Source organism: Lipophrys pholis (assembly GCF_963383615.2).
Source record: "Lipophrys pholis genome assembly, chromosome: 5".
NCBI classification, from domain to species: domain Eukaryota; kingdom Metazoa; phylum Chordata; class Actinopteri; order Blenniiformes; family Blenniidae; genus Lipophrys; species Lipophrys pholis.
The window spans coordinates 16,696,623-16,709,786 of record NC_137628.1 but is presented as its reverse complement, the minus strand read 5'-3'; the positions used below and the strand labels follow the sequence as shown (position 1 = coordinate 16,709,786).

General features: G+C 40.2%; 1 protein-coding gene across 2 annotated transcripts in view; it reads right to left on the bottom strand.

The window, feature by feature from the left end:
- Positions 1–206: 206 nt before the first annotated feature.
- usp43a (ubiquitin specific peptidase 43a) overlaps positions 207–13,164 on the bottom strand; it is a gene marked incomplete at its 3' end in the record, with an annotated part of 121,758 nt that continues 108,800 nt past the window's right edge. For both annotated transcript variants that reach the window (XM_080464622.1, XM_080464621.1), the window contains exons 13-16: positions 5,759–6,008; positions 3,859–4,017; positions 1,478–1,639; positions 207–1,369 (exon numbers count right to left, since the gene is read on the bottom strand). In XM_080464622.1, the coding sequence (XP_080320748.1) occupies positions 207–1,369; positions 1,478–1,639; positions 3,859–4,017; positions 5,759–6,008 (1,734 nt within the window). The remainder of the gene's footprint in view (positions 1,370–1,477; positions 1,640–3,858; positions 4,018–5,758; positions 6,009–13,164) is intronic.

Below are 13,164 nucleotides of genomic sequence, written 5' to 3'. Positions count from 1 at the left end.
CACCTCACTTTACTTGTAATACTGCAGCATCAAAAAATCCTTCATTTATCCTTCTCTCTCTAACTCCATGGTGCAAACGTGAGTCACTTAAAATTCTAGGAACTAAAAGGCGTGAAAAGAGCTCTATTGCTTGATCTCAGACTGAATGTCATTCACTTTTTATAATAGGTAAAAGGCTTCATGGGTGCATGTGTGTATTCTATATTTCAGAAGCTGGACTCGGGGACTGTCCGCTTGCGTCCCAGCGATGTTGTGCTGTAGCGATTTCTCTGCAGGGTGCTGTAAGATGGCTTGTCCACTGTCAGGCTACGAGATGGCGCCGGCGTTGTAGACGTCCCATTTCTATGCAAAGACGCAGTCCTCCGCATGTTCTGCTCTGATTTGGTGGGGATGTTGGAGGAACTCTGGGAGCGTTTGATGTCGACTGCGGTGCGTCCCACCCTTCCATTTGCCAGTTCATCAGCCGGACGTCCTGAGCCATTAGTCTTGGCTCCTTCCACTCGAGTTCTTCCTCCCACTGCTCCGTTTGACAGTGACAGCCTCGATGAAGTTCGTCTGCCTCCTTCCTCATCTCCTAATCTCCCCGATTCACCATCTTTGGACTTCCTTGGCTCCTTATCCTTCTTCAAGAAGTTACCTTTCAGAAATGAAAGCAGTCCCTCGTGGCTTTTGGGCACATCTCCTTTTTTACTTCGAGAGTTTTCTTCATGTGGACTGTCATGCTCTCTATCAGCTCTGTCACCCTTCTGTCTTCTCAGAGTCCCGTCTTGTAAGCTGGGTGTACTGTAGCTGGGCTGAACTCCACCACTGGAAGTCCCCTTTGGCTCAGTATCCTGGGAAGATTTTGAGGAGCTTTGCTTCCTTGCATCTTTCCTCCGCGTGAGGGTGTTACTGCTGGAGCTGCTTGAAATGTTAGCCGCGCTCTCTTCTTTTGGGTGGTTGCCCTTGTTACGTCTCAGGCTGGATGTCTTATCTTGGGGTCGTCTCTGGCCCTCTGGAACCTGGGGCAGAGGGTGCTCCTCCCCAGCCTTACCAATGCAACTGATTGCCCCCACGCTCGAAGAACGGGCATTGGCAGCAGGTCGGCCCTCTGCAGCTGCTTTTGCACTGCGCGGTTCGCTCATCAATGTCACAATTGGGTCTTTTGTGCATCGCGGTCGTCGTCCAGATTCTAAGTACTGTACAAGTTCTGCGGGAGCAGTATCTTGTTCCGGCGGAGGCACTGGGTCGGGTTTTCGTCTGTCTTTGGAACCAAAGGACCAGCGTAGGGGAAGCACTTTGCTCAGGGTGTCCTTGGTCTTGCTGGGGGTCCTCATGCTGATGCTGCGCCCCTGAAGGCCCCTGACAAATGGTCTATTTTCAAAGCCTCCTGACAGACACAAAAAAATAAATGATTATTATTCAAATCCAAAGTCTTAAAATAAATGATGGGCAGGCCTTTTAACTGATTACAACTGATGTCAGTGTGGTCCCTTACCTCTTTCCTCTTTCAAGCCATCATCAAAGAAGACCGGTGACTCTGGGGAGTCAGGTAGCGAGGACGGGCAAGTGGTGGAGGAGCGAGACACCAGACTGCCTCGTTTACTGTCCCCTGTCAACCTGATCAGCCAGTGATCTGACATAGATGAACTTGTGGAGCCTGAAAGACACAGGCAGAACAGAAAGGTCAGAAGAGTGATATGAGCCATAGCACATGGAATAAAAAGTATGTAGCAGTTAAAAGTTGATAAAGCAGTGTTGTTGGGATCTCACTAGACCACAGACAATCTTCATTTGTCATGATATAAAGTCTTGACATGTGGAGTCTGACCCTGAGGAATCTGCCTGAGCACCTCACCACATGGGGCCATAAAACACTGCAGCCCCCATGCATCAAATACTATCCTTTCTCTTTCTCAGGACTCAGAAAGGTCCCTGAGGTCACCAAGAGGATCAATGAAGAATGGACAGTCCTCACAGGGACGTCCCCCTCTGAGTTGCCACAGCCTCAGCAAAAAGCTTTTGGTGAGATTCACTCACCCTCTTTGCTCTTCTGGTCTTCGAGGAGGTAGGTAGTACCCCAGGGAAGACCAACCACTTTTCCCCCCGGAACAAAACCTGGGAGACTACAGCTCACAGAACTATTTGTGCTTTTTCCTTCAAACAAACAGTACAGAGCAACTTTTATGAAGATGTTTTAATTCTATTACTTGTGATTGAGTTCTATTGGTAATGATATTAGGAGTAGTGAGCAACCTGTAAACTGATGTTAGCTCAGCCGCAAACAGACACAGGGTCTGAATGATCACCGCTTCACCAACTTGTTAACTCGCAATCATACACATATCACATTAAAGACAACATCACACACGTAATTGAACACCATCTGTTGACTAAAGTTGTTTTACACAGCAAACTGCATTCAGATAGTCTCCTTTTGACCCGGTGCCCGCGGGTAAAAACTATTTGCTAAATCAAGCAAAGGCGGCTACAAACAAACGAGAAATATTACACGAGGGGTCTCATGGGAACAGAGTAGAAAAAAAACCTAGACTCATGTAAGTGCTGTATATCAAGATCACCTTCTATAACTAAAAACAGTGGTCATTCTGTTTCTACAGGAATGGAGAATATACAGGAAGTCACTGGTATAATTAATCAAGACAATCTGGTATTTTTCCTTTAGAATGTGATTCACTGAAAAGGAAAATGAGTTCCATTGTATCCACGGACAGAGCACCTTGTCCTTGTCATATTAGAAAGATTATCCATTCATTCTAACACTTTATCCAACTCAAGGTCACAGAGTGCTGGAAGCTCACGAACCCTGTAACACTGGAGGGGGGACTGCAACCCTACCTACTCTGAATGGTGTACTGCCCTTTCAGAAACTGCATCTTATGAGAGACTTATATATAAAATAAATGGGGAATGGGACATCTATGCAGAAGGAGTGTAACTTAACAAATATACTGTATTTGATGTGCATGAACCAAAATTAAGTTTATGGTGCAACATCCCTGACTGGTGGGAGGGGGATGGGATTATAGTGGGGGTTAATTAAAAACAAATTAAAGAAAAAAACCTATTTCCCTACGGATCATTTCCATTATCTAAGTATAAGTATAATGACATTTTAGTTATACTGTATTTTTGTTCAATGTTATATTAATTGTATTACTGTTATCACTATGACCAATTGTATATCATTATCTCAATACTATCACTGGCATTTTTGTTTATATTTCTCATTTCTGGTACATATTTTCTGTCTATCTTATGAAATTATTAAAAAAAATTGTTTAATGTACTTTATGTTTCTATGTTATGGATCTGTCTGAGGGAAACAATAAAAATTAAGATGGAAAAAGATCCATAGGCAATAAAAATCTGAACTCTTTATGTGCAATCTGAAAGGCTTCAAATTTGATATATGTGGTCTTTCCATTTAATTTGCAACTGATGAAATGGTTGAAATGTGGAAAAAATGATTTTGCCAGAATTCATTATTTTTTTCCTTTGGCACAGCACACATCGAGATTGGAGAATGGTTTGCTGTTTTAATGCCATTGTAGTTGTAATTATTTTAGCCTCATGAAGCAAGACGGTATGGACTTAAGAACCACAATAAGTACAATAAGTACCACAATTCAGTCTTTACGAGTAGTGACCGTGGAGATGTTATTGTCGAAGACACAAAGGTTGAATTGCTGCATGGAGGAGGGTCAGATTGGGTGAGAGAGGAAGAAGTAAAAGCATTCCCAAGATTCAAGAAGAGTCATGACAATGTTTCCTCAATTGTTAATATAAATTGATTTAGGACATCCAACATTGGTATGTACTTTCCCGGTAATGACACAACGTTAAACCTAAACATACCTCGGATGGAGCTACTGGCTGACCATGGAGGAATGGTGTTGCGTCTCTGGTAGAAAAGGATGTAGGCTCCTCTGGTACATACTTCCTCTTCTGGCACCAGGTCCACACTGCTGTCATCATAGCTGTACCACTGACCGTCCACTGAGTTCCGACAATAAGCTGGATTCACAAGCAAGTTCAAACAATGAAGCATGTCAGTACAAAAAGCCCAATGGAAACAATAAATACAAGGACCTCCATGTGCTGTTTGCAAACTGTCGGAGTTACACAACTGAACAACGCTGGATTTCATTGAACTGCAATAAAAGAGTGTGTTCCTAATTTATTATCTTCTTGAGTGACCTCGTTTATCCACTTGGTTCATTGAGGTCACTCAAGAAGATACTTTGCATTGATAACAATTAATACTCAGTAATGAGATGTATGTAGATAAATTCTATGTACTTACTTCAAACCAGTATGAAAACAATAATTCTGCTGCAGCAGAAAAGCTTGTTGGACTGTGAAATTTGTTTCAACTTTTCATGTCATTCTTAACATCTTTCCAGATTTGATTTGCTGATACTTTTTGATGTTGTAGAAGGTTTTTCTCAAACTACAGGTGAGTATTCTCCAACATCTGTGTAAATACTGTATAATCTATTGGATTTACATTATTGATCCCGGAAGGGAAATTCAAATGTCAAAGAAGCCAGGTGCAGAATACAATACACATATACACATATAATGCAATAAAAGCACATTAAAAACGGAGACTAGAGGTAATAATAAATATTCTAAATATTTGAAAAAGTTCAAACCAAACAATATACATGTGCAGATATACGTATGTACTCATATAAATATGGTTTGTATATATTTTGCAATGTTGGAGGCAGACATCATTGTGAGCATCGGTCGGGCCGTTCCTTTAAACAGTTAGGCTGGATGAGTCTGTGGCTGAAGCTGCTGCAGTATATGTGTATACACTATACGTATATTGCACTCTGAGAAGACTCCATTAACTTCAATAATTGCTTTTTATTAGTTTTATATATGTGACTTCCATGGTCCTTCGCATCTCAGTGGCCCTCATAATGTGAGGCTCATGCTGGCACCGCCATGTTGTGGAAGGTCGATGGACCAATTGTACCGGTGTAAAGAAGTTACCATGACGATGACCGCTGTTAGTAGCTTAACTTAAGTCTACTTTAGTCTTTCGGCTGGCTATATAGCTACACTGAAGTGTATTTTCATCATGGACTGTATTGCTTGGCGTCTCAGACGTAGTCTTCAGCTCATGGTGGCTTTCTCATCTTGCTCATCCCCGAAAGTCATCATCTTGGTTTTGACTGGTATCTTGACAAAAATGTAATCCATCTCGCAATACTGTGTGAGCTCACTGGGCGGCACACATCTCAAATGATCTCAGCTTATATTTAGGAAGAAAATTAATTGATTTAAAAGATTAGTTTTTTTATTATGTTCTGATAAAAAGACATGTTAGCTGATTTCAGTGTTTATTTATAGTCTTTTTTTAGCACTCTACGGGTTCTCTACAATTCAGTTTTTTTCTTTTGAAGTGATTTTGTTTTTATAACCGGTTATACTCGTAACTGTTGTGTAGTTATAAACAAAACCCCACCTGATTCCAGTATAAATGACTGAGGGATAAAATGATTCACCTCATAAATAAATTCATAAATCGCTTCCACTTTGTCATAGTACTACTATGGGTGGGTGATTGTGGAATATTTATGGCTGGTTATCTGAGGACCCGCCTCAACGTGTTCAGTCAAAGAACCGTTAAAAGATCGTCAGTAATGGCATAAAATGACAATATTATCAATCAGTGTGAATTCACTAAAGTCATGTATTTTCAATGTTATGTAATAGAGCATCATATCATCGAGTTTCATACCAGTATAGTGTCCTCCATGCATTCCTCCGTGATGGTTACACACAGCATAGAGGTCATACAGATATTCATGTGGGAAGATCATATCAGCAGGTTGGTGGTGCTGGCTGGAGGGATGCTTCCAGGATGGAGTTGATGGCCCGACACTCAGGTTCTTCATGCTCTGACTTCTTTTGACTACATGCGGTGCCATGTCCAGGCCAGTCAAAGGAAATCGTACCAGAGTTGAGAGCTTGTTTCGTCGTTCACCAACCTGTTCAACGATACATCAAGTGAAGAGACAAAGCTTTATTTGTTAGTGTCGCGCACTTCAAAATAAACTAAGGGTGTTTTTCCACAACATTCAAGTGAAAAGACAGCTTTAGAAAATCTATAAACTACGTGAGACAACAAAGGGTTAAGAAGTCTTTCTACCCTCAGTTGACTGCTTGCTCTTTTGAAATTAAGAGCACTTCTCCACTAAAATGCACATTTAAAGTGCGCTTCACTTGCACATTCCACACCCCAACACAGAAAGATAGTTTTAAGTTTCTCTACCAGGAAAAACCTCTATTGTATACTTCCAAAAAAAGGTACTACTTCTGAAGAGAATAAACCAATACTCGAAAACAAGACCATTACAATTCATTTCCACTTATTTCAAAAACACAGTTAAATAAATCGATCACACTGAAGTCAATATGTTTACAAATTGTGCTTTGGCTTTGCTAAGTGATGTCATCTAGGGAAGCCTGCTGCCTGGGTTTCTGGGGCATCGAAGATGGTGTTGTGGCAGCTCCAGCAAAAATATCAACATTTGACTGACTGAGGCCGAGAAAAGCCAGACTTTCTCAAACAAAGAGTCTTCAAGCCACAAGAAACTGATTGTTAATTGTTTTTCCAGTGCAAATCGAATTCTCGCAAGATCGAGTGTACATGAGGGATCTCGCTTCGGGAATCTTCGGGCGTTTCCCTGACACTAAGATGTGAACTAAACCGGGTATATTTTGCGGGCTTAAACCTCTGCTTTGCTTATTCATGTAAGATTACATTCACAGCAACATGAAGCCTGAAAAACCTAAGGGGTCTTTGGACTCACCAAATCTGCCATTTATGTGAAAAAAAAAAAACAGAACTTATTTTTTATGATATGATTAAAGAGCTATCCAAGTGGCTTTTTCTGCAAATAAGTACACAGTTGCTGATAAAGATGTAAATGTAGCTGCACATGCATCTGACTTATCTTAATCTTCCTTTGAATGCTGCTAATCCTTCTGTTTTCTTGGAAAAGTGTTATACACTAAAATAAAGTGTGACTTTGTGTTAGACTCGGGCTACGATTACATGTGACCAGACCGATCATAAATGCAGTTACATGGTCATGCACAAAAGAATGAAGCATAGATCTTTTTCCTTCAGAAAAGACACGGTGCATTTTGTCAGGCCAGCACTTGGCCATGATGGAAGTGTCTGCATGCTCCTGATGTTCGAAATTGTGCAGTGAATATGTAATGTCTCTTAGGGGGGAAACCAGGCATTGGCAGACTTTGAAGAAGTAATTTCTTTACAAGACCAGAGATCACATTGGGCAGATTGAGTTTTAAGAGAAGTCCCGGATGCTGTGAGATGTTGGTTGGAGTCGACTTCATGGGGCCTCAGTAAGCTAAAGACTCAACATGGATCCACCTGATTCCAGGCAACGGGCTGCAGGGGCAATGTAGAGAGGTGTTGATTCCACACTGGGTGAAGGTGGAGACATGATGGACTCAGCTTGAGCTACAGAAATAGTTCTGGGTATGTGATCCCTGGTGAGAGGATATATGGTGAGATATTACGAAGAGACACGAACGCTGTGGTGGCGAGAGTAGAATGGGGACTTTTTAGTGTTTGTTGACAGCCATGAAATAGAAAAACTGTTTCAAGGCTTTTTTTCTTCTTTTCCAGATCTTGAACTGTACTAGTAAACAGCAACGTGGACTAATAATCTGATGAGCAGCCAATTAATAAAACAAACAAACAAACAGAAAACTGCAAAACATCCCTTTCAGAAGTAAAATTAAGAGAACAATTTCAGTCTGAGTGCTGCTGTCTCACAAGTGGAGTGATCTTTTATGTCAACGAGGTGGAAAAAATGAGAAAATCAAAGGTACTTGACGCCGAGGACATTGTGCTCAGTAACCGATACAACAACAACGACCACACTGCTGCCAAACCACACGATTTTTCTTTCTTGAAATTATAGTTTTTATTAGACCGACAGAAAAAGGACAAAAAAGGTTTATTGTTTCTGCTTCAAGCAACAACTCGAGTGTGAATTTGATGTCCTCCAGTGACAATCAGAAGAGCTGAGACTTGTATAGAATGCAGGTAAGATTAAAGGTCAAGCTGCTCACCAACGAAAACAAAGTTCCTGCAATTTTATCCTGCACAGTAGTTTCAGAGGATTCCTCCCCTGTGTCTACTCTTACAAGTATCTGAGTATCATGATGGAGGAACACCTGACCATTTATGGAAATGCAAACATTTCATTTTCGACATCTGGTCAAAGCCTCAGATTTTGAAGGAGCTGAGGCTGAAATTAGGTTTATACTTCAGAAACAAATCACTTTTTTCTCAAATACAAACACCTTGTTTCTCCCTCTTTCAGAACATAGTAATACTTTCCAGCACATTCTCTTCATTTATTAGATTCAACTTATCACAGAGCCACAAGTGTTATAACTGGATGGAAACACATTACCAATAGTACATCATAACATCTTATCAATTGCCAGATTTTTACACGGGTACAACTTTACCTATAAATTCATGTTATCTAAACATACATATCACAACTTCCTTTCTCAGGATGTCATCACTCTTTGTGTTCCCTCAGTAAAAACACCTTTCTGTTATTCCGCACCATCAACCTGGAATCAACTCCAGCAAGACCAGAAACTCTCTGATCGGATTTCATGAGCCATTTTAATGTGAGAATGAAAAATCTCGAGAATATTTGAAGTTGTAATTTATAATTTTTTTAAAAACGATTAAATATTTTAAATGTCATGCCAGAGCTAAAACATGTCTTGTGCTTTTATTTTACTTCATCTCTAAGTGTGTGTGGCTTTATACAAGTTTGTGTTAAATAACGACTTTGAACAGGCCTCTGTTAAAAAAGACAACATGTGTCTCAACAATGAGGAAATGAAATGAATAAATAATTTAAAATAATAAAAGTGTTAGGACCCGGCTCTGCTAGGAGAAAGTAAATAATATTAAACAAGAAATATTTTGCACATGGAAGGAAATGAAAGCAATTGATTTGCAAAGTTGTTCCAGTAGTATCTTGAGAGCCTGATAGGTTTTCTCAAACATTTGATCCAACATGGTGTCCACCGGGGCTGGAGCTGATCCCAGCTGACATGCATGGGGTGGAGGGAGAGGGCGAACACACATAGACAAACAATCTCACACACACGTCCATATCGGAGGGAAAATACATATACGGGGATAACATGCAGGGAAAACGGATAAAGGGAATTTTATTTTTGAATATTTGTAAACTTAATTACTGTTTGCCATGAACAAACTTAAAGCTAGAGTATGTTCAAGAATCAAAACCTTTTTCCTGTCCTCCTGCACACCGATGGCATAGACTGTATCATCAACAATTCAGAGCATAATCGTCATCTAGAGTGACCCGACCATCCGTTCACAAAATAATGCATACTTCTATCAAGCCCCGTTTCCACCGCACAAAAAGTGCAGGGATGGAACGGAGCGGTATGGAGCAGTATGGCAAAGCGTAACCAGAGCCAAATCTGCTGCGCGTTCCCTCGGCAGAAAGTTTGGTTAAAACGTAGGCGGGGTTCAGAGTTCCGTAGATACAGTATGTGACCTTACACCTGTAACCTCAGCCGGGGCGACAGATCTGGACCTTATGAATCCTCTGTTGTTGTTGTTTACATCCTCCGCTTTGCACTAGTTGTTTAGTTTAGTTTGTTTTTGCAGCCACAGAGCTGCAGCTGCAACTTCCGTGTTGGTTCCGAGAGCACGAACGTCGGCCGGCCCCGTCTGCTCTTCCGGGACCAACATGAAAGTTGCACAGCAAAAAAAAACAACCCCAAAAAAGCAAAACAAAAAACCAGTGCAAGGCTGAATATGTGAACAACAGAGGATTCATACAGCCGACATATTAAAATATTGAGGGCGTGTAGTAAATCACTGACCGATCAGCAAACTGCTCCTCAAAATCAGACCTTTTCTATGGTCCCGAGTACCCCAAAGGAAGGGTGACGGAAAAGCGTCAACCTTTGGAGCGGATATTTCTGGAAAATCCCAAATTCTTGCGGTGGAAACCCGAACCGTACCCGACCATACCACTCCATCCCTGCACTTTTTGTGCGGTGGGAACAGGGCTCTAGTGTTTCACAATGGGACGGCAAAGTGAAAACTCCATCATTGACTCGGGCATAACTCCGACTCTCAATGACAACAAATGTTGGCATGTGGCTCAAATATAGCGACACCAGCAAAGACGCGGAAATATTGCCAATAAGATGACACTTGGTTGTGTGAACTGGACAGCTTAAGCAACTATTTGTGTATTTCTGTGGCAGCAATGTGAAGAGAATCTAAGGAGTCCCCTGTCAATGCAACCGTTAGAATCTGTTCCAGGGAGAGAAAGAAAGCGGATTTGCCCAAAAGTCTCGAGGCGCTGTGTATTGCCGAGAGAAAGCTCCGACTGCGCTTGTTAAACTCAACTTTATGATTTGCAGCAGGATTATTAGCGTTTCAATTGTCTTTCTATTTATTGCAGCTTTCAAATCTGTGTTCTTCACCTTGAAGGAACAATCAATGTAACAGCTTAATCAAGAAAATATACATTAAGGTATTTCATAGAGAATTTTAAAAGTGCAAAGACTAAATTGATTGAGCACAGCACGACCACCAACGTCACTAAAGTATGTACTTGCAATCACTGTGACATCCACTGTGGTCTGAATTGTGATAATTAATGGCGGGCAGCTACTGAATGACGATAACTCAGTCCGACTTTTATAAACTCTTGCTTTAGTTTTGAAATGATCACATCACATGGTGACTTTAAATTGAAACCTCTATGGCTAATATCAAAAACAAAGCTCAGCTAAAAAGAAGTTAAATCATCCAAATAAAAGATGATATGAAACAATAGCTAACAGGGAAAAATCACGGGCTCCAGGCAATCAGGGTTTTGCTTTGAGGCTTTGCTCTGCTTGTTAACTTTAGTAGCTTGTGCAATTTCACAGTTGAAGTTTCTTAGATTTGATCAATCTCTCCAGTACTCGTTAAAGTAAAACTAAATAAATAACATCACTGAAGCAAAAGCAGAAACTGCAAAGCAGCAGCTTGTATATTTATCAGTCCGCACTTTTATTGTGAATTTTACAAATAAATTTTTTTTAACCAGGTTCTCGCTTGAAAGTTGCAAACTTTTTCCCTACACAGCTCGCCGGTGAAAAACATGTGAAATCAACATGAATACAACATAATATTTGGAAGTATTCATTTTCTCACTTTTATAAGGAATAAAATCAAGAACAAATATAGTCAGGAGGGACATTTAGACAACTGCATGAATACAAAGTGTCGCTGCAAAATCAGTGTTGCTGCAAAAGAGAATCCATATGGATGGAAAGTGTGCTTCGCCATCAACATAGTTAAGCATTAATGTGTTCTGACTCAGCGTTACCTTAGCTAAACATACAGAAACTCGTAATCGACTCCAAAAACCCTACTACGGAGGAGTTCCCCGTTCAAAAGAAATCACTATCTGTTTCAAAAATCCATAAATTTATTGATTTTATACAAAATCTGTTTAAAGTTTTCGGTCTGAATATCACTGAATGAAGTTAAGTTTTTTTAAGGGTTGTGAGTTACTGTCGCTGCCGAATGAATAGCTCTTCCTCCTCACTTGCTCTGAAGGGAACATGTTCCAGTTTTTTTTAATCTTTACCTTCCAAAATGCTCTCCAGTCCTTGGTTTTCCAAATTTGCACCTGGGCGTGCCTTTACTAGGAGTCATACCAACAGACTAATAATACTTCTTTGTCTCTCCACAGTGAAGCTGGAGCTCAGCCAAGATCAACATCCTCAACAATTTTAAATGAGCCGCCTTAAAAGTAAATCAAAAATTGTTTTTATTACTTTACAAATTGCTGTGTGTTCAGTTTGTGGAGCTTCATTCTGCTTTCGCTCAACACATTTATACCCAGCAGCACAGGCTAAATCCTCTATGTGTGAGTGTTTGTTTGTATCTTTGCCCGCTGCAGATGTCAGCCATTTAGACAGAAACAAAACTTGGTGTTGGTTGACGAGGAAGATTTGTGGGATTGACTTCTTCGTAATTGCATTTGCCGCGGCCACTGAGGTTGTTACAAAAAACTCACAGGAATGAGATGACTGAGAATGAGATTTAGACAGACGCATAGTCAGCTGAAACAAGATATGTTTCAGCTGTCATGGAGATAAGGGATGGTGCATGCACTAAGAGGTGAAAATGTAATTTTCCTTTCTTTTTTTTTCTTCCCCCAAGAAGGGATCCCAACACTTGCAAATGCGGAAGCGAATGGCTTGATCTTGAATTGCAAAGGATTTCGGTATTGATTTAATTTTGATAAAACTTTCATCTAAATGCTCAACAGTGTACCTGGCATCACGACTGCGACTTAATGTGTTTTCGCTCAGCTCTCCTCCATTAATGCCACAACTCGAAGCATCACTTTCGACAGCACTTTAGCAGCAACAATTAACGCACAATTGTGTTCTTTATTCCTTTAAGTTCTTTTTGTTATTTCTGAAAATTTTAAATGTACAAAACATTTCTCGGGTGTCCTTTATTGAAGCTCCATTAATAGATTTTGGAGGACAAAAGAGAAGCAATTTTTTTTTTTATTATATTGTAAACCTGGTATTCAATTAAGGAAGTAGTATCTCATATCTGTTTGTTATAGAGTAGTATTAGTAGTTATCTCTGGCCGTCTTTTGAAAGATTTAATTTGACCAATCACTTTCCTTTTATTTCTGATTTGATTCAGACCAACTTCTGAAAATGGTCCATTCATTACAACAAACCCAAAACTGCACTCTACGTAATAGCACAACTTTTATTCTTACAATGACAGTCTTTTATTTGAATCTGGAATATCTGAATTCAAGCACAGCGAAAAAAAAAACCAACCCAAAAAACCTGCCTGACAGACTATACAAATGTCAACTAAAACCTGAATATCACAATAAAAATATACCTCTGATTATTCTAACATTGTACTAAACCTGTGGCCAGTTGTTTGATTCAGCCCAACACTTGTGTTGAAGTGTCCTTGTAATGCCTGTCTTGTATGAAATGTCCGTTTCTTTGTTAATTGCAGGCAATCATTTCTTTGAGAACATCTGCACTGGGATGGT